The 22,925-nt window shown below is 38.2% G+C and overlaps 1 protein-coding gene across 1 annotated transcript; it reads right to left on the bottom strand.

The window, feature by feature from the left end:
- Positions 1-360: 360 nt before the first annotated feature.
- LOC109192151 (agamous-like MADS-box protein AGL61) lies at positions 361-960 on the bottom strand. Its single transcript, XM_019342739.1, has one exon. It carries the CDS (start codon positions 958-960, stop codon positions 361-363), a length of 600 nt encoding a protein of 199 aa, XP_019198284.1.
- Positions 961-22,925: the final 21,965 nt, after the last annotated feature.

Below are 22,925 nucleotides of genomic sequence, written 5' to 3'. Positions count from 1 at the left end.
TATTTAGTTTCCATTGTAAGTTTAAAAAAAAAAAAAAAAAAAAAGGGTAATTGGTCGAATAATTTTGTCTATTTTATTTTTTTTGAAAAGAAATAATTTTATCCTTAATTTTCTTAGCATTGTAAACTCCAGCTATTTTTTTTGATAAATAATTTATTAAAATATCAAAACTGTAACTTGAAAAATATTAAAAGATATCAAGAGTGCAAATTTGCATTCATATTGATCAGCTGTAATAACTTTTTAAAAACATAATAAAATGCAGAGAAAACATATAGATATACTACTCAAATAAAATTCATAAATATCTTATTGCTTCTAATTAGGTCCCTCCATCATCAATTGTTTCGTACTGGCTCTTTATTGGGCACTAGCACCACCACTTGGGCCAACATTGTCATACGCTCCAAATTGTGAATAGCCAAATATGCTGCTTGTATCAAGATGAGCTTGACCAGGAACTTGCATTAGTTTTTGCAGAACAAGAGATCGAAGTATTTCCATTTTGTGTTTCATGGATGGTAGCTCCGATAATGGAAGTTCAGAAATAGGAGGATTGACCTTTTCGGCCTCACGCAAAGCTTGATTTACTTTCATTTCTTCTTCAATCTGCATTTCCAGGTAATTAATTTGGGAAGACATGATTTGCATCAAGGCTTCACGGTGAGCACGCAAGTTTTGTTCGGCAGGGTTGGGTTGTGCTGTAGGATTAGCACCAAAATATTTGGTTAGGATGGCATCCATACCAGGGTTGCTGAAAGTATAAGCCTTGCCAGAAGACGAAAAAATCACCAACAAAATCTCCACGCCACATAGTGTGGATATCTCATTGGCCTTCTTGACAAGATCATTGCGGCGTTTCGAGAAGGTGACACTACGACTAGTCTCACTTTCAATTCTAGATAGGGGAATCCTTTGCCTACCTCTACCCACCCTTCGATTGGCATTATTGCTAGACATTTTCAAGAAAAATATAATTCCCTCACAAAAGATGTAGAGACAAAGTATATTGATAGCATAGTGGTCTATTTATAATTGGGTGTGGTTGTTATTCCTTGAACGCTTTTCAATTCGATATTGGAAATTTATTATGCTACTAAAATAAATACAAATTAAATTGGAAGTGTACAACTCAACGATCAATATAGGTTTTCACAATTTTTTGGTATGTCGGATCTCTAATTTGGAATAATCAATAAAGATTTTCACAACTTGGTATGTTGAATCTTAAATTCGTAATATTATAACGGAATTATATAATGCCATCTTATGTGTTGTTAGGTAAGATCTAGAATTTGTAATATAATAGAAATTTTGGCCGTTATATAAAATTTATGTAGTTAATATAAAAATATATTTATTAATTATTCATTCTTGTATATTGTGTTGCTTCTTAATCGGTATAGACATAGAGCCAACTATTCAAAATATTAACTAATTTCATACACCACACACAAAATAAAGTCCGATAATTTGTAATAATGTAATATAAACTATAATGCCAGCTCATCTGTTGGTAGGTGCAGTGAGATCTAGAATTAGTAATATAATGAATATTTTTACAGCCATATAAAAAATGTTATTAATATTTAAATGTATTAATTAATTATTCGGGGTTGTATATTGTAACGGCTTCTTAATCAATATAGGCATGGACACAACAGTTAAAAAAATTACAACTAATGTTGTACACCACACAAAAAAAAAAAAAGTCGATTTTAACAAATTGGTACGTCGGATCTTAAATTCATAATTATATAATGAAAATATATAATGCCATGTCATGTGTTGGTAGGTAAAATTTAAAATTTGTAATATAATAGAAATTTTGAGTCTCATATAAAACATGAAATTAATATAAAAATATATTTATTAATTATTCGAGGTTGTATATTGTAAAAGTTTCTTAATCGATATACGCATGGACCCAATTATTCAAAAATTACAACTAATGTCAAACATCACAAAAGAAAAAAAAAAAGATTATGGACCCACTTATTCAAAAATTACAACTAATGCCGTACACAACAAAGAAAGGGAAATAGAAAACAAAAATGGTAAATGATTTATTCTCAAACAACGATAAACGATAAAGTTGATTTTAATTAATAAATTAATATATAAAAAGTTATAAACGTGCACAACACATGATTTTTTTTTTTAAATGTCAAATGGATTACACAAAATTAATGCTGAAAATAAATAACTATTATGATAAATAATTATAAAATATTATTATAAATAATTTTGTAAACTCTATTGCTCATAGCACCGGTGCCTCTTGCATATGATATAATTACTTTAAAAAAATTGAGCTTTTATTTTGTGCAATTATATATCACTTGATACAATCCCCAAAACTTTTTGGTTTTTACCTGGTGTAATTGCAGAATAAAATATTAATGAATAAGTAATACATTAGGTATGAATAAATTTTTAAGTTTATACCAAAGTAAGTACAATGTACAAGTTATTTGGTTTAATAGTTCACTTTTTATTGCTTTGCAATCTAGCATTTACAATTCAGTTTTAAAATTTAGCCTTTTCATTGATTTTAAAAAATTTACCAAGTTTTCATATTTAGTTGTTAAAGATTGCATATTTAAGTGTTCAAGTTTGCATAGTAAAGTTGATCGATAATAATTATGAAAATGTCACTGCGTTTTTTGTCTCAAGTCCAAAATATGCAACTCCGCCTCATCCAATTGCTCGCAGGGATTATTGAAATCCCACGGCTTTTACCTCTTTGATAATGCTATTTTTTTCGCTCTCATCGTGTTATTAGGTGAATTGTGTTGGGATGAATCCCGGATTATGTCATTCTCAAGGGATGGCCGCTTGGAGTTACCCCTAAGTTGCTAATTTTTGAAAGTAACGACATTGATAATGTTTGCAAGCATGTCACGCGCACACAATCTAAAAATGTCATAGTGAACAATGAAATGAATGATAACAAACAATGAATAAATGAAAGATAAGTAGGGTTGAATTGCTTAGTGTGCGTGAAGATGCAAAGGGGTTCATTTTTCATAGGGAAAGAGGATGTCATTGCTAAGTCTAGGGAGTGGGTTACGCCCTTTCGTAACTTAGACTACTAGGACTTGACTTAGGTTTTTACCTAAGCCTTTTCTCGAATACCTTGCCTTCAACACCTTCCTAACCAAGCCCCGTAGGGTTCCTTGAGCTAAGAAATGCTAAGGATAGGAGCTTGGATTGACCAAGCATAGGTCAATCCCTCTAACACCATAGGAGGTGATCAAGTTACTAGGTTCCATACAAGACAAACCTCAACAACAAGACATAGAAGCAATGTTATCAATCAAACCCTAATTTGAGAACTAAGTCATGGATGAATCATAAACACACACTTCAGAATCCAAACCCTAACAAGACTAGCTTACAATAGACACGGAAATCATATTAGCATTCATATATCTAACCCTAGCAAAGCAAGTAGAAATCGAAAAGAGTAGAAAGTATACCCAAACGTAGATAAGGAAAATGAAATCAAGTCTTGCAAGATCTCTTGAAATGGATTTTGTCAAGCTCTTCCTTCAATCAATCTCTCAAGAACTAAGCTTGGAACTATAAAATCTTCTCTACAAATGTGTTTCTCTCTAATTCTAAGTGCTAAGCTATCTATTTCTCTTTCTAAAATTGTGTCTCTCCCTTACAAATCTGATCTAAAACACTTTAAATAACCCCCCCCCTTTCATTTCCATTCGCAGCCCCTTCAAAGCAGCCTTCAACTCTCGGATAACGTGCGTTGTTCGGGAACTTATTCTGCCCAAAACGCACGTTGTGCTTGGCGTGGAAGTTTCTGTAAAGCGTAAAGATAAGTGCGTTGGAATATCCAATATAATGCAAAACATAACTAATTGACACAATATTGCTACACAAAGGATTGTTTTTAGCCTATAATTCACCCCAAACGGACCTTAAAAGTGTGCGTCTTTGACACATATCACCACACATTAGCCTTGCTTGCCCTCAAGCGAGTTTCAATCAAACCAATTATCACATAAGTGTCAAAGATACACCTAACCTTACTCAATGTTAACTTAGTTCATCCAAAGGCCAATCAAGATAAGTGGCATGTCAACGGAGTGGGTGAAATCCCCCACATTATGTAATAAATATGCTAGTCATGCACCACTACTAAACTACTCTAGGAATATACTAAGGAAGCCTCAAATTTTTAATCAAAAGAAGGTTACACTCTCACACCATTCATCAAGCATGCAAACCAAATTGGTATTCACCTCTCATCTTGCAAAGGCCTATATTCGAGCAACACTAGTAGGAACGATGTGTACAAACCAACCGACCCCATCCTTATACCGCCAAGGTCCTTTACAAGAAATTTAATGAATGGTTTGGCATGGGCCACTCACCAACCTTAAGCCAAGGTCCAAAATCCTCTGGCACGGAGCTCCGTGTATTAACCCCAGGAAAACTTTTTGCGGTCCCGATTTAAGCGTTGGTTCTCACCTACTTCCACCCTTATGCCAAGGATCAACTTCCCGCGGCCTAGATCTCTATGTTTTTACCCGAGGAAGTCTTTTATAATCCCGGCATAAGCAATGACTCCCTCTTTTTGCTCTATTATTTTTTCTCATCTCCTAAGACATTGCCATAGGGACAACCGACTTCATGTAGAGCTCTACGCTTTTTCAAAAACAGCGTAATCAAATTGCCCCAAATCCTAGCGAGATGACTTACCTCTTTTCTTATCTCACGGAACGACCATTTATTTTTGGTCTTTGCCGTTTTCTCATTGTCATTCCCTACTTCAACACTCATTATTTTTCTTTTGGGATAAGGGAATTTCCTCACTTCTCTCCTCAAGGCTTCACCTTTTGCCCCATACCTTGCCAAAATTAGATTCATTCCCGACCTTTCTTCTCGTATATTTTGATGGTTCGAAAGCACACACTCCCACTTTGAGAGATCGTTTACTAAGGTCTAAGCAAGATATGAGGTGAAACCATACAAGCATGCATAAAATATAAACCTAGATGGCTTATCTATGAAATTCCTCACTCGGGTGTGGAGGGGGTATAACTTCCAAAGGATATTTCAAAAGTAAAAATTTTGGACGGGCACATCACTACCACATTTACCACATAATATGAACAACGACGCACACTCCAAATCCAATACACTCGTCAATCAAGCACCAAAGAATCAATTAAGTAACATGAGACATTTAAGCACATGGTGCTTCCCTTTTCACACTTTAAACCGAACATCACCCTCGATGTTCTTTAAATTCAAATTGCAAGTGTACAAATTATTACACATTAGATTAGCTAATTTATTAGTTTATTTTATTAATATGTAATGTTAATGTAATGTTAATTAGTATGAGTTGTAATTTAATTATTGGACCAAGCTAAAATGTGTGGTGGAGTTTTATTTCTAATGAGTTGGACAAAGAAGCAAGTCTGAAGATCTCAAATTAAAGAATGAGTGGTTGAGAAGAATTCAAGCCACATATGAAGCTACAATCAAGGCTTGGTAGAAGGGAAAACGAAAGAGGAAGTTGCCAATTCTGAAATTCTGATCTCATATGCAAGCTTCCTATATTACTGCTCTAATATTGATTATAATATTTGTGATTTAAATCTGTACTGCAAATCAGTACCTGTGACAGCTGAAGCGATACACCAAAGGTGGTTATGGCATGCACGGTTCAGTCCTGAGTAGGTGTTTTAGAAGAATTGTAGTGGTAAAGGCTGTGAGCTGTTTGTAGTTACCTCTTGTAGTACTCTGTGGTGAACATCTAGTGGATTGGGCAGACGTGGGTTGCTCCGCAGATGTAGGGGAAGGATCTCCGAACTGCGTAACAATTCTACTGTGTCTTTACTTTGTTTATGCTTTCAATTTCGTTATTTATACGTTGATTAAATTGATTTAATTAACCAGCGAAATTGTCTAGTAACATAAAATCAAGTAGAATCCTTAGTGTTAAATTGTCTAGCAAATCAAGCTATGGTCCTCGGAGAACCGTTCACTCAAGAAAAGTTGGTGAAAAAAATTCTACGATCACTACCACCTCGGTTCCGGATGAAAGTTACAGAAATCCAGGAACACGACAACTGGGAGAAAAAGACTGTAACACAACTAATGGGGAATCTAAGAACTTATGAGATGGAAATCTTAACAGATCACACAAAAAAAAAAAAAAACAAAAAACAGTAGCATTTACCGCTGAAGAAAATAATTGTGCACCTGACTTAGATGAAATAGGTGATGATCCAGTTGTATTTCTTACTAAACAGTTTTCTAAACTTTTGAAACAGGTATCAAAAGGTTCACGAAACAAGAATACGCAAAAGGGGGCGTCATCATCTAAAACGAGTTCTAAATCCGGATCATCAACCTTCAAGTCTTCTGGTTCACGTACAGGATAGTCCAAAGAGAAATCCACCAGTAAAGGGATCAGATGCTATGAATGTGAGGGCTTCGGACATGTGCAAGCAGAGTGCCCCACCTATCTTCGACGCAAGAAATCCATGTCAGCAGTTACTTGGAGTGATGATGACTCGGACGGTGAAACAGGAGGATCTGATTCAGACGAAATTTCTTGTAATTTTGTTGCCTTTACTGCACATATGGCTGCTGGACCGTGTCATGAAGATGTTGCTGACTCGGAGGGAGGCGAGTATACCTCTGCAGAAGATTTAGAATCAAGTGAATCATCTTTTGAAATTGAGTTTAATAAGTTGTATCCCAAATGGGCAGCACTAAGAAAAGAAAATCGTAGATTAACTAGTGAAATATGGATTGTAACAACTGCAAAGAAAGTGTATCAAACTCAAATAGCCGATAGGGATCTGCTTCTTAAAGAGGCATTGGCCCGAGAAGAAAAACTGAAACAAGAGGTATAGACTCTGAAGCAGGAGCTGAACACCTACAAACGCCAAATCCAAATGATGGATACCACGTCTACACTTGATGAGATCCTTGAGTCTGGAAGAAAGACTTCTGCAAAGTTTGGTCTAGGTTTCACAGGAAACAGCTCAAAGGATAAAACGGTGTTTGTCAAAGCGTCAGGCCCTGGTCAAGGAGATATTCCAGAATCTAGCACAGCGACACATCGCGTTGGTACAGTAAGATCACTCAAGCCATATTATAAATCCTATAACCTGGTCTGTCATTATTGCAGGTTACGAGGTCATACAAGACCTGAATGCTACTACTTCTACAAGGATCAAAGAATCGTGAAGTTCAAACACAAGAACATCCAACCCTTTACAAGACAAATCTGGGTTAAAAAGACAGATTATATCTCATTCGTATCTTTCCACTCTAAAAGTACAGGTCGAGAAGAAAAATGGTACGTCGATAGCGGGTGTTCACGTCACATGACAGGAAATGCTAAATTTCTGAGTAACGTAAATACAAGCAAAGGTGAAGTTACCTTTGGCGACGGTATAAAAGGACAAGTCACTGGTATAGGCACGCTAAACGTAGTTGGTCTGCCAAAACTAGAGAAAGTTCTACTAATCAAAGGGCTTCATGCAAATCTTATAAGCATAAGTCAACTATGTGACCAGAACTGGAACGTGAGCTTCACCAAAAATAACTGCAGTGTCCTAGACAAAACAAATCAAAGCGTTATGGAAGGTACAAGGTCAACTGATAATTGCTATATTCTCACTAACAATGTTTTGTGTTGCAGGATCAATATAGATGAAACTGAGCTTTGGCACCAAAAGCTAGGACACCTAAGTTACAGACTTCTTGACAAACTTGTAAAGATTGAAGGTGTTCGTGGATTACCCAAGCTGAAAGTCAAACCAACCATATGTGGTGCATGTCAAGCAGGAAAGCAAACCAAATCCTCTCATCCAGCGCAGCACACCATAAACACAAGTCACTGCTTGGAACTGATCCACATGGATCTCATTGGTCCAACTCAAACAGAAAGTGTTGGAGGTAAGAAATACATACTAGTCTGCGTAGATGATTATTCTCGTTTTTCTTGGGTTACCTTTCTCAGGGACAAGTCTGAGACCCTCGAAGCTTTCAAAACTCTGGCATTGAAACTTCAAAAAGAAAGAAATGAACCCATCATTCGAATTCGAAGTGATCACGGACGAGAATTCGACAACAATCTGTTCGATACCTTCTGCAACCAATCAGGAATCACACATGAATACTCAGCACCGAAAACACCTCAACAAAACGGAGTTGTTGAACGGAAGAACCGCACAATTCAAGAAATGGGACGAGTTCTGCTCAATGCCAAAGGACTACCTCAAAAATTTTGGGCAGAAGCTGTGAACACTGCATGTCACATCATCAATCTGGTCTATCTACGTCTAGGCACGAATCAGACTCCGTATACATTTTGGAAAGGTAAGAAACCAAACATTAAATACTTTCATGTTTTCGGATCACGCTGTTTTATCTTGGAGGATCGAAACCCTGTCGCAAAGTTTGAATCAAAAAGCGATGAAGGCATCTTCCTCGGCTATTCAACGAACAGCAGGGCATATCGTGAATACAATAAAGTTACCAAAACCATCATGGAGTCCACAAATGTTGTAATTGATGATCAACCGAGCGATATTATCACAACGTCTCCGTCTGGACCAGTGACAGAACCTGACACAAGTTGTCCTAAACCTAATCCAGAGTCTCCTATGCCATCTTCCACGTCAACTCAACCTGAGCAAGAAACTGAGTCTGAGTCTGAATCTGACACTGAACACGGTAACATTGATATTCCTACTCGCATCCAGAAAGCTCATCCAATACAAAACGTAATTGGAGACCCCAGTTCCGGCGTAAAAACCAGAGGTAAACCGAAACGCGATTATCTTCAATTAGCAGGATATTCTTGTTATACTTCGCAGATCGAACCGAAGAATATCAAAGAAGCTCTAACAGACGAACACTGGATCAAGGCCATGCAAGAAGAACTAGGACAGTTCGAACGAAATAAGGTATGGTCTCTAATACCTAAACTTGACAATGTCAATGTTGTAGGTACCAAATGGATCTTTCGCAACAAAACCGATGCAGCTGGCAACATCGCTAGAAATAAAGCGCGGCTTGTAGCCCAAGGCTACTCCCAAATTGAAGGAATCGACTACGATGAAACATTTGCCCCTGTTGCACGGCTAGAGTCAATACGACTACTTCTATCGATTGCCTGTGCCCTAAAATTCAAGTTGTTTCAGATGGACGTTAAAATAGCCTTCTTAAATGGTTATCTCTCGGAAGATATATACGTTGCTCAGCCAAAAGGGTTTGAAGATCCACATCATCCAGACTTTGTCTACAAATTACAAAAAGCTCTCTATGGCTTAAAACAGGCCCCAAGAGCCTGGTATGAGAGACTCACTCAATATCTTCTTCAGAACAACTACAAAAGAGGAGGATCAGACAAAACCTTATTTATAAAACAATCAGGTAAACACATAACAATTGCTCAAGTGTATGTAGATGATATCGTTTTTGGATCCACATAACCAGGAGAGATAGACCAGCTAGTCAAGGTAATGCAACAGGAGTTTGAAATGAGCATGATAGGTGAACTAACCTATTTTCTTGGATTACAAGTAAGTCAAACTAAAGAAGAGATTTTTATTTCACAAGAAAAATATGCGAAAAATCTTCTATCCAAATTTGGGCTTGAATCTGAAAAAGATGCTCGTACTCCTATCTCTACGACTTCAAAATTGTTCAAAGAGGAAAAAGGAACATCTGTAGACTCTACTATGTACAGAAGTATGATAGGCAGTCCACTGTACTTAACAGCCAGTCGACCAGATATTATGGTAAGTGTTGGTATGTGTGCACGCTATCAAGCCGATCCAAAAGAGTCATACCTAAAGGCGGTAAAGCGTATTATAAAATACGTTAAAGGTACGATAAATTATGGTATTTGGTACTCGAGCGATACTAATCTGAATCCTGCAGGATACAGTGATGCTGACTGGGCAGGAAATGCTGACGATAGAAAAAGTACATCAGGCGGATGTTTCTTTATCGGAAAAAATCTAGTCGCCTGGCTAAATAAAAAGCAGAACTCGATTTCACTGAGCACAGCTGAAGCTGAGTATATAGCGGCGGGTAGTTGTTGTACACAATTACTCTTGATGCGTCAGATGTTAACTGACAATGGTATAGAATAACAAAGTATGAGTTGATCGATAATAATTATGAAAATGTCACTACGTTTTTTGTCTCAAGTGAAAAATATGCAACTCCGCCTCAACCAATTGCTCGCGGGGCTTGTTGAAATCCCACGGCTTCTACCTCTTTGATAATGCTATTTTTTCGCTATCATCGTGTTATTAGGTGAATTGTGTTGGGATGAATCCCGGATTATGTCGTTCTCAAGGGATGACCGCTCGGAGTTATCCCTAAGTTGCTAATTTTGGAAAGTAAGGACATCGATAATATTTGCAAGCATGTCACGCGCACACAATCTAAAAATGTCATAGTGCACAATGAAATGAATGCTAAAAAATGTCGTAGGGTTGAATTGCTTAGTGTGCATGAAGATGCTAAGGGGTTCATTTGTCATAGGGAAAGAGGATGCCATTGCTAAGTCTAGGGAGTGGGTTACGTCCTTTCGTAACTTAGACTACTAGGACTTTGCTTAGGTTTTCACCTAAGACTTTCCTCGAATACCTTGCCTTCAACCCCTTCCTAACCAAGCCCCGTAGGGTTCCTTGAGCTAGGGTTCCTTGAACTTATTCTGCCCAACGTGCGTCAAAACGCACGTTGTGCTTGGCGTGGAAGTTTCTGTAAAGCGTAAAGCTAAGTGCGTTGGAATATCCAATATAATGCAAAATATAGCTAATTGACAGAATATTGCTACACAAAGGATTGCTTTTAGCCTAGAATTCACCCCAAATTGACCTTAAGCCTTGCTTTCCCTCAAGCAAGTTTCAATCAAGCCAATGATCACATAAGTGTCAAAGATACACCTAACCTTACTCAATGTTAACTTAATTCCTCCAAAGGACAATCAAGATAAGTGGCATGCCAACGGAGTGGGTGAAATCCCCCACATTATCTAATAAATATGCTAGTCATGCACCCCTACTAAACTACTCTAGGAATATACTTAGGAAGCCTCAAAGTTTTAATCAAAAGAATGTTACACTCTCACATCATTCATCAAGCATGCAAACCAAATTGGTATTCACCTCTCATCTTACAAAGGCCTATAGTCGAGCCACACTAGTGGGAACGATGTGTACAAACCAACCGACCCAATCCTTATACCGCCAAGGTCCTTTACAAGAAATTTAATGAATGGTTTGGCATGGGCCACTCACCAACCTTAAGCCAAGGTCCAATCTCCTCCGGCACGGAGCTCCGTGTATTAACCCCAAGCATCATCAAATCAAGATTTCAAGAGTTGGAGAACAACATCAATTCTTTCCAACCCTCAACTCTAAAAAAGAAGTTGATAGAGGCCGAGTAAACTCGATGAGTTGAAAAACCTACACAAGTAGCTGTCCGACTTAGTGATCAAGGAAGCTAGCTTGTTTTGTTTGTATTAGGAGTGATAGTGCAAACCATTTCACGAGTTGTGAAAGAAGAGTGGAGTAGGCTTTGTTAACAGCCGAACCACTATAAAAATCTCTCTCACTCTACTTTCGCTTAACTATCTATCTGGCATTGCATTCATATTAACCAAACGCTAAGATTTCCATAATCAAATTGTGCAAAGTTTAATTTGAAACAAACTTACATTTTTCCGCTGTGTATATCTTCCGAAAAGAATTATTTTCAAATTTCGAGTAGAGTCTATTCACCCCCCCCCCCCCCCCCCCCTCTAGACTCTCTTTCGACCCTACTTGGACTAACATATTTTCATTATATAATTACGAATGTACCAATTTCTTAATATCAACCTTTTTTTGCATGGTGTACAACATTAGTTGTAATTTTTGAATTGTTGGGTCCATGCATGCCTATATCGATTAAGAAGCCGTTACATTATACAACCCCGAATAATTAATTAATACATTTTAATATTAATTATATATTTTATATGGCAGTCAAAATTTTCATTATATTACTAATTCTAGATCTTACCTACCAACAGAGGCAATTTATATCATGCACCAGGGTGCGCATGCATTGTGCGCCCTGGTGCAAAACGACGTCGTTTTCGATTATTTAAAAAAAATCGCTATCCTGTGTCGTTTGTTAATTTTATTTTTTTAAAAAATCTCATATTCAAAAATGTACATAATTGTACACTAAAATGTACATAGTATAAAAGAATGTACATAATTCTACAACAAAATACACATTTAAAAAAAAAATACACATAATCTAATATAATACATAATACACATAAACTCTTAACATAATATACATAAACTTTTAATATAATACACATAAATTTCTTGTTTCGGATGTACATAATTGTATTAAAAAAATGTACATAATTGTATAAAAAATCTACATAATTGTATAATATATATATATATATATATATATATATATATATATATATATATATATATATATATATATATATATATATATATATAGGGTCAAGTTCCTGTGAGGTCAGGTCTTCCCGTGCGGTCAGTGCGGCATACACCATTAGGTATGCATAAATGCACCACACAGTGTTCGTAAATACACCATTAGGAGGAACTCCTCGTACATGGCGGCTCGCACGTGTGCCGGGTAAAACCTCTCGCGCATCCTATCCTTAAGCGCAGACCAACCGAACTCAGGCTCTTCAAGGAAGGTCGGACCCTCATGAATCCACCACAGATCAGCTTCATGACAGAAGTAGAACGTTGCCAGTTCTACCCATCTCTCCTCGGGACAACCCACAACCGCGAAGATCTTGTCAAACACTCTCATCCATTCTTCAAAAACCACCGGGTCTTCTTCACCCGCGAAGGTCGGTGGCCTGTGACCCGACACCAAACGACCTATGTCTCTGTGCCCAGCAGGTTGAGGAGGTGGCACGGGATGGTTGTTGTTCAGCAAAGCCTGGCTAAGCGTCTGCATCGTCTGTGTCAACTGCTGGAAGTTCTGAGCAAGCTGCTCATTCGTCGGGGTCTCCGGGGTTCGCGCTCGTGGATGAGGAGGCATCGCAAACTTCTACAACAACAACACGGTTACAAAAAAGACAACAAACAAGCACATAACTGAAAGCATCACTCAGCTCACCGCGCAACCTAGAGTCCTAAGCCTAACACTTAGATTCTTAAGGTCACTTTAAGGTCTCAAACCACAGTTAACCACTTAGAAAGTCTAGACTTAACCCTCCTAGGCTCAAACCTAGGCTCTGATACCAACTGTAACACCCCCCCTAATTTCCATGCTATTTAAAGCCTTAAACATGCAGATATCTAAACCAAAACAACAAACACAGCGGAACACTGGAAGAGGAAATATATAAACTAGAAGTATAGGGGTGTTATGCCACGCTCACCCAAGGGTGAACGCACAGGCTAACATCTGCATTGTTCAAAATCTAAAACCAAACATCATCAAGTACTAAGTCTAAATTGGCTCACAGGCCACAAAACATAAGGGAGGAGCTACTCTAGCTGGCACTAAACCGCGCACTCGTCTAAGCATCACCTGAAAAAAAGCATATAAAACATGGGACGACGCCCGGTCAGTGAATAATGCTGGTAACCCACCAATACATGTGAAATATCATACATAGATAAGATATAAGTTTGCAAACCCCTTTTCGAAACAGAATACATATATATATAAGTCCAAAACCAAGAGTAATAGTCAACACAAGACTCAAACACTCTCAAAAAGAACACGGGAACACATCCCAAGATTACGAAGAACAACAACGAATCACAAGAAGTCTCAAGGTATAATCTATCATCACACAATAGATTAATATCCGACATGCATAACTCAAAGGAATAAGGACACACCAAACGGCAACACATGCCTTTGTGACTACACACGTCACAAGAAGAGAACTCACAACAACGGCTACACAAGCCCTCGTGACATCACCCATCACGAGTTGATATGCCTTCCTTATGTCCGGTTCCAACCTTATGGCTACCCCCAACCTTATGTCTAGTTCCAACCGTTACCTCCAGGACCCATGTACTTCTTAGTCCAACCTTTTCCCTCCTGGGACCGTCGTCCCCCACCAACAAACCACCAACAAGACCACCAAGTTCATAGTACACGAGGTTACCGATCACACACACGGCGACACACGCCTCCCAAGAAATACGTGAGCCTGACACACAGGTCACAACTCCATAATCACGTCATGGCCACCACGAGGACCACCGCAATACCTTGGTGACTAGTGTCCCATACCACTAATCGTGCAATCCAGGTAAAGCCACACACGCATCACACCACAACAGGAATCAATCAACGGATTACAACGAAGATATGAAACCATACTCAATCAAGGAATGGATCACAGTCCAACAACAACGATGAATAACACAAGTCATCATCAACAATAGGAAGGTACAAACAACACACACGCTAGCATTTAAACACCGAACTAGCATGTTTATCAAACGGGTAAACCAAACGTAGTTTCGAAGAACACACAAGACTCATCACAGTTCAACGAAACACAATGTTGAACACTTAGCACGATTCAAGACACCAAAACCTACATGGATTCCTACCATATAGTTCTAGACATACGAAACATCAAGAAGATGCTCAAATAGTTCCACAAAAGAACATCGGAAAGTCAAAAGACCAAATACTGAGTCAAAAGAATCACGGGGAACAAATCCCGAACATACACTGAAGTGTACCCGCGGGTGGACCCACGGGTAGGCCCCTACCCGCGGGTACATACCCACGAGTCTCTTGTACCCCGCGGGTGGGCGACGGGTGGACACCTACCCGCCGTTCCGCCCGCTGGTACACACCTGTACCAAAATAATCCCTTCGGGGATTTTCAACTCCAAGCTCAAATTCAAGTCCAAAACATGCCAAATCTCACCAAATACAACAAAATGACTTGAATCAAAGGAATAGCCAAGCAATGGCGTACAAGAACCCTAAACACAAGCTCTAGATATGCATTTTCACAAGACAATGCATAAACACTCACATTTCATACCAAACACATGTAGAATCCAAGAAATCATCATATAGGTAATCAAAATAGATTTTGTAGAGCATGGGTTACCTCTTGAAGACAAAAACCTTCTATTAACACCTCACCAAGCTCCTAACAAAGCTCACCTTCCATACCCACTTCAAGAACACACCAAAAGATCATAAAGATTCTTTCTTTAAGAAAAGACACCTTAGAAAACACTAAAAACACAAGATGAACATGGATCTTACCCTCCTAGGTTAGCTTACAATACTAACACAAGGTAAAAAGTCAAGAATACCTTTACTAACATGAAGAGGTGTAAAGGAACAAGGGAACTCCCTACAAAGCTCAAGGTACAACTTTGACTTTGGGGTTGACTAGTCAATTACTAGTCCCCGACTATTGAATTTCCAGGATTTTAATAATTAAATTACCAATTGAAATAGGATTAGTTATTTAATTAATCCCTTAATCGAATTTGGAATTCGGGGTGTCACACCACGACCTAAAGTGATCGTCGTCTTGCAAGTCCAACCGACCCTTGGGAAATTTCCAAGGAGAGATGGTGAAGCAAAAGAGTGAGGCAAAGGATGTAAAAGAAAGGTTATCCAAGGCCATTAATGATTTAAAGAGGGATCAAGGATTTTTAAGGCAAGAAATCTCGCAAGAGATTAGGCAAGAGATAGCCTCGTTAAAGCAAGATTACACTCCTTCATTGAAGAATATTGAAACCCAAATGTCTCAAATGTTCCGGCAAATATCCGAAAAACCATGGGGAACATTACCAAGTAATACCAAGAACAACCCCAAGGAGAGAGTGAATACCGTGTCCTTAGTGAAGCCAAAAGAAGGAGAAAGGAAAGATGCAATGGAAAAGGTTTGAGAAGAAGACGGAACCAACACCGTGAAGGTCAACAAGCAAGAGATTACCTCTTGTGATCTCTTGTGTAAGGAGGAAGGAAAGGACACCTCTTGTGCCCTTAAGGAAATTGAGATGGAAACCACGCCATCAAAGAGAAAGGCTCAAACACCTCGTAAAACAAGGGTGAACAACCTACAAGGTTTGGTATATGACGAAAGGGAAGATTCTATCTTAAATACTCTTTATTGTGCATGTTTTGTTAATGAGGACTTTGATAGTGATGAAGAGGAGGCTTAGCCTCAAATTCATCTTGGTGCGGATGCATTGGCTATCCTTCACAAAGGATGCCCAAGTAAGCAAGATCATCCTGGTGCTTTCTTAGTGAAATGCATTATAGGGGATTGTGTTTTTAAGGATGCCTTAGCCGATTTAGGAGCTTCCGTTAATATTATGCCTTCCCATATCTATGAAAAGCTCAATTTGCCTTGTATAGCTCCCACACCTCTTGTTGTTCGGTTAGCCGATGGGACTACTCGTTTTCCCCGAGGTGTGGTTGCAAACGTACTTGTCAATGTCGGAAGGAATCTTGTACCGGTTAATTTCATGGTTCTAGATGTAGGGAAAGTCTTAGAGGTGCCATTGATTCTAGGACGCCCATTCTTAGCTACTTGCCATGCGCTGATTGATGTGAGGACGGGTAAGCTTATCTTTAGGATCAATGGGGAACAATTTGATGAGAACCAAGTTGGGAAGAAGGAAAATGTTTGCTTGGTGAGTACAAAAAGAGCCAAGAAGAAAGTGAGGACATGGTGGGAGATCCGAAAAGTGTTTGGGTGCCTAAGTGCCTAAAGGCCAACAACATTGAAGAAGGATGAAAAGGTAACACGTCTAGCCAATGACGCTAAATGTGGCTCTTCTTGGGAGGCAACCCAAGGTTTTTGTTTTCATTTTGTCATTTTTGCTTGTTTAGTTCTTGTGAATAAAGTGCGAATGATAATTGTGACCTTAATTGCTTTATTTTGGACTTGGAAAAAGCTAACATTTCAGGATGTGGAAGTGGTGAAGTTGAAGGAATCGAACAACGAGAGAAAAACCAAAAAGAAAAGAAGTGGGAAGTCACAACGTGGTCACAACGCACGTTGTGCCCTGCATTGTAACACAAGCCCTAAGTTCAACGAAACAGAGGATTCTACAACACAACGTTGTGCATTGCGTGGCTGAGCAAAGGAGAAAATCCAAAGTTTCCAGAAAGATCCACGTGCGGAACAATGCACGTTGTTCCATTCGTTGTGTAGACCAACGAGTTCTACAACGCCACAATAATGGGCATTGAGGGATAAGCTGAGAAGAGAAGAATTTCCATAAACATCAACGTGACTCACAACGCACGTTGTGAAGTGTGCCGAATGACCAACGCACGTCGCAACGTGCGTTGAAGCTCCAGAATTCAGGGCTTCGCGATTTAAACCCTCAAAACCTCTCATTCTCTCATTTCTCTCTTCTACAACGAAAAATCTTTCTCTCCCACGTAAGGTATTACTCTTCCTCTATCTTTTTCTTTCATTCAAACTTCAAGGTTCCAAGGGCTCATGAACTATGTCTACTCAATAACAAGGTAACCATCTAAACCCTCAATTTCCATTAATGAAGCTCAAGCTTTCTCTCTCTAGGTTGAAGATGCTAGTTTGTTTTCTTTATGATGTTCATGCTTAAACTTGCTAGAATTGCTTAGTTGTTTTGATTATGACATATGTTTAAGATTTGTTTGTGATTGAATGGTGCCATTTATGTTGTATGAATGCAATCATGAACCCTAGGCATGAATTTGGGGATTTTTTATTTTGATTGGTGATATGTATTGCATGTTGTAATTGATGATGAAAAAGTGCAATTGCACGCTTTAGATGATCAATTTTGCATAATGTGAGTGAATGCCACTATGATTTGCATGACCCCTTTGTGAATTAATTCTTCCATAGACTAGTTGGGGAAGATGAAGTTGACTTATTGACTTTTTAAATTAAGCTTGTAATGATGAATGTGTTGATTGTGCAAGAGTGATTAGTCATCTTTGTCTCATGTTTAAAGTGTGGAAATTGACCAGATTAGGGGGAACCATGTCAAAATTTCTATTGAAGTAATCTATCTTTGAATTTGATTTAGGAAATTGGAATGCCATAAGCTTATATTCAATGGGTGGCTTGTTATCTTGTGTATTAGCACGCGAAATTGAAAAACACTTCTCTTATACGCAATTGCAGGAAACATGACGCATGCAACCGAGGAAGAAGACACAATGATGCCACCAAAAAGGAAACTATCATACCCAATGCTTCCCCACAAATTTCCTGAGGATAATGACTTGATGACCTTGCAAGCTTATGTGTACCAACTTCACCAAAAATAGATGAAACAGATAACTGAAGTCAAGGGAGAAGTGATCGACGTGGCTCGTCAGATGATGCGATTGCTAGCACATCAACGTGAGGTTGTCTTCGAGCAACATGATCGAATCGGAGTGTTGCATGCACAGGTCGCAGAACTAAGGGTGATGCTGGCAAGAGCAGAAGGACAACCTACAGGGAGAATGGAGCCTTGGATGGCGGCATCATTGGCGTAGGCCGTGCATCATAGAAACATAATTGATATTCGGCATCATTGGCAAGTACATCGAGGGTGATTGTAACAGCCCGAAATTTTGAAACTTTTAAAACTTATATAATAAAGGTAATTCCTCATTAAATCCCAAAATCAAGCATAAGAGTATGGGGTGCTATGCCACACCTGAGCTAGAGAACTCAGGTGCACAGGCTAACTAACTAGAATCCTCAAATAACGTCAATACATAATCATGGCACGCAGGCCGAAAGGGAACTAGCTACTCTACGCCTCGGATCTCTAGCGCGCTCTGGGATCTACTCATCCACGCCTGAAAGCCAAATATATCTGTTCAGCGAGAGATGCTGGTAACCCACTCCAACGCGTTGAAATACAATATAGATAGATATATATAGATATACGAAAATCATTTTGAAGCAGGAAGATATATACTTAAGAGACACTAGTTTTAAAACCGGGAATAGACTCAACAAGTAGGGACAAGCACATCAAACAATGATAACCAGTTAAGCAGAGATAGCATTAGAAGGAATACGCATCTAAGGTCACAGAACACTTTTTGATTCACACACATCACCATTCAATCATCATTCATATCACATAATCGTTGATGGCGCCATGGGACCAATCGCATGCCCCGAACATGAGGGTTAATGCTTATAGCATTAACACGGCCCCGTAGCACCCTACCTCAGTACCGTGGTATGAGGGGAGTTGATCGCAACCAACCCTTTGAGAACCGCTGACGAACTCAACGTCGGACCACGATCCGACACACCGCTGATGCGCGCAGTCGGTGGACCGCGATCCCCTTTACAAGGGGGGACTTACGACCCTACACACCGTTGATGCATACAGTCGGTGGACCGTAGCGGATCAAGCCCGACACACCGCTGAGCTAGACTCAGTCGGTGGGCAAAAATCCTTGGAGACTACGGCCCTACACACCGCTGTCCCATCACTCGGTGGATCGCAGCCAGCCGTAGCCCTACACACCGCCTGATTACTCAGGTCGGTGGACTACAACCTTCCTCGGCTTATTGGCCCTACACACCGCCTGGCGCGTCCAGGTCCGTGGGTCATAGCACCGAGGCCCATGTGGACCGCAGCCCAAGAAGTGAATCAATACGGCCTTTAGCCAACTTCTGAGCCTTAGCTCAGGAACAATCCATTTGGCCTTCAGCCACTTCCGAACCTTTAGTCCGGGAACAATCCATTCGGCCTTCAGCCGACTTCCGAACCCCAATCCGGGAATCACCCAATTGGTCTGTAACCAAAATGGGGGATCATGCAACACATAACACATAGGAGCACGTAACAGCATATTGGGAGGGGAAAGACATATAAATAAACTCACGTGTGGTCATTCACATACTAAGAATAGCCCTAAGGGTTCATACAACTTCCACCTAGGTCAACGGGTTACCAATTCCACTAGCATGCAATTCCTAAGACTCATTTAACCTACGAATGGTACCCGAAATATCAAACTAGACTCAAGCACGACAACCGGGGTCCGTTGAGACACCATGGGGGAGCGGGGAACATCAAACGGGGAAGTCAAAGACCCAGGGTGGGGTATGGACTAGCGGGTAGCCGGTGAGTGGGGGTCACCCGCCGGCTACCCGCTGGAGGGCACTGTTCCGCGCAGCGGGTTGTCGGCTGCCCGGTGGCTGCCCGCTGCTGGGCGGTGTCCTTTGGGCAGTGGGTAGGTGGCGGGTTCCCCTACCCCCACCTACCCCCCACTGACTCTTTTCTCATATATTCGTCCCCGGAACCTTTGTGGAACCCGAAACCATGCTTAGACACTTTTAAACGCGAATAACGACACCATGTAGGCAATTAACGGATTAAAAGTAAGAATCACGTAGGACTCATCCTATCACGACTTCTAAATATAAACAACACCCGAACATGCGAATCCCCACCCAAATATATATCAAGAGCATCCCAACACAAATTCCCAATCCAACCTAGGGCTCTAATCCCACCGAAATCATCAAGATCATATTTTATATTAATTACATGTCTAGCATACGTGTTGTTTCATCACGAAAGAATTGATTTATTTTATGATGGAAAATTTTACAATGGACCGTGATTAAATTAATGTTGAAGCGTGGACCATAAAGTTAATTGATAACATTCTAATTATACTTTTGTTTCTTTGACAATATTACATTATTTTTTAGTTTAATTTTTTGCACACTAGTTTCATTATATCAATACCAAAGTATCATTTTAATAGTACTACAATTTCATTTGACAATATACATTATTGCATGAGCTCTATTTTTTAGTTTCATTTTCAGACACACTTGTTTATTTTTTATTATTGTTTTAATTACAGTCCAGGTTCATATGACAATATATGATATTGTATGACGACTCTAGATTTTAGTTTAATTTTCCACACACATACTAGTTTTATTATAGCAACCTTAAAGTATAATTTTAATTATGTTACAGTTTCATTTGACAATATATGTTATTGAAAGGATTTTGTTGTTTTTTAGTTTTATTTTTCACATACACTAATTTCATTATAGCAATACTAATGTATCATTTTAATTCACAGTTACATTTGACGATAATAGCCCACACAGCGTTGTGTGGACCATGGTCCATGTATAACGATTCTTATATGATGAGTTAACAAAGACTTTAAATAATAATTAAAAAATTAATATAATATAATAACATGTCAAAAATTAAATTTTGTAAAATAAATTGAAAATTTTGTAAGTAAATTACTAAAGTTCGCAAGTATTTAATTTACTAAAAAACTCATTCGTAAAATACTAAAATCATAGATATTTAAGTTGTAACCTTTTAATCTATTGCTAGCTCTGTTAGTATTTTACAACTTTTATGTGGTGATTTTTTAGAAATTGATTATGCTCTCTCATCTTTGTGATTTAATTAAATCTCCGCCGTTCATTAAGGTGGTGAATTAGTATAAATTAGAAAAGTCTCTCAGGGCTAGACATTGTAAAAAAATAATTTTTAAAATAAAATTATAATTAAATATTTTCATGATAATTTAAACACTCCTATTAATTGAATTAATTTATTTTTAAGAGAAACAAGATAAGGAGGAATAAAGAAAAAAATTATTGAACCTTTAGAGCAATGCCAAAATATAATGAAGGGGAACTCTAAAAAATAAGAGAAAAAGGTAGATAATTTGAGAATAAATCTATACTATATATAAAAACAAAATCCTAAACTTTTAACTTCCCGGCCAATTCCTAAAAAATCTCGCTTCCTAACAAAATATATAATTTTTCACTTTCCTATTCGTACTATAATTCTAGGTTAAAATTTCTATTCTTCTCTTCTCTTTTTTTTTTTTTTTTTTTTTTAGTTTTCCCATCCCGGGAATTAAAATTTCTATTCTAATATTATAAGATTGTGTAATACAATTCCTAATAAAATCTATTGTTTCCTACTTTCCAATTCGTACTATAATTCTACATTAAAATTCATATTCGTAATATAGTAGGACAATATAGCATTTTCCACCAAGTGGCTTATAGTCCATTGGTATCGAGTTGCTCCTTTAAGTGGGAGGTGTAAGGTTCAAACCTCAGTTGAGGCAAATAATGTGTATGTGTAGGGTATCCCCCTTTCTTATAAAAAAAATATATATATAACATTTTCCCGCCCAAAATCATTGTATTGGTCAAATTATTTAATTATGGTAAACAATGGAATAATTAATGATGGTAATAGAAACCCTAGAAGAATATAGAATATAAGAATATTTAATTATGGTTATATTATTATTGTGCCTCACGGTCATTATATACTAACAGAACTTAACAAGAAAGTAATAATAAAATAATAATGATAATAATAATATCTAAAAGTAATTAAGTGTTAATAATAATAATAAGAATATTAACGTAAGAATTATAACATAAAATAAAATATAATAATTAATCTATATATATATATATATATATATATATATATATATATATATATATATATATATATATATATATAGTCAAGGGTTCTGGTGCGGGTGGCACTGTTAGGTGCAGTTGTGCGGTTGCGAGGATGCCGTTCGTTTTTAATGAGCGCAAATATCTTGACCGTTGATCTCAAAGTTTGAAATTCGCGTACTTTTAATTGTATTCGCGTACTGAGGGACAAATTAGTAATTTAGATTAAAGTAACTTTCATCGCTGTTCTATTTCATCGTTCGCATTGCCGTCGCCGTTGTTTTTGCTTTTCAAAGAATCGCCCAGTTGTCTATCGTTTCTCGATCGTTTAGCATTGCGATGCCCATTGTTTTTGCTTCCAAATCTTTTTCAATTTTCTGTTGTTATATAGTATGTAGTTATCGTGGATATACATTTTTTTTTCAGAAAT

This window comes from Ipomoea nil, unplaced genomic scaffold (genome assembly GCF_001879475.1).
Source record: "Ipomoea nil cultivar Tokyo-kokei standard unplaced genomic scaffold, Asagao_1.1 scaffold1769, whole genome shotgun sequence".
NCBI classification, from domain to species: domain Eukaryota; kingdom Viridiplantae; phylum Streptophyta; class Magnoliopsida; order Solanales; family Convolvulaceae; genus Ipomoea; species Ipomoea nil.
Note: the sequence above shows the minus strand (reverse complement) of the source record. Positions and strands in the feature narration are given on the sequence as shown.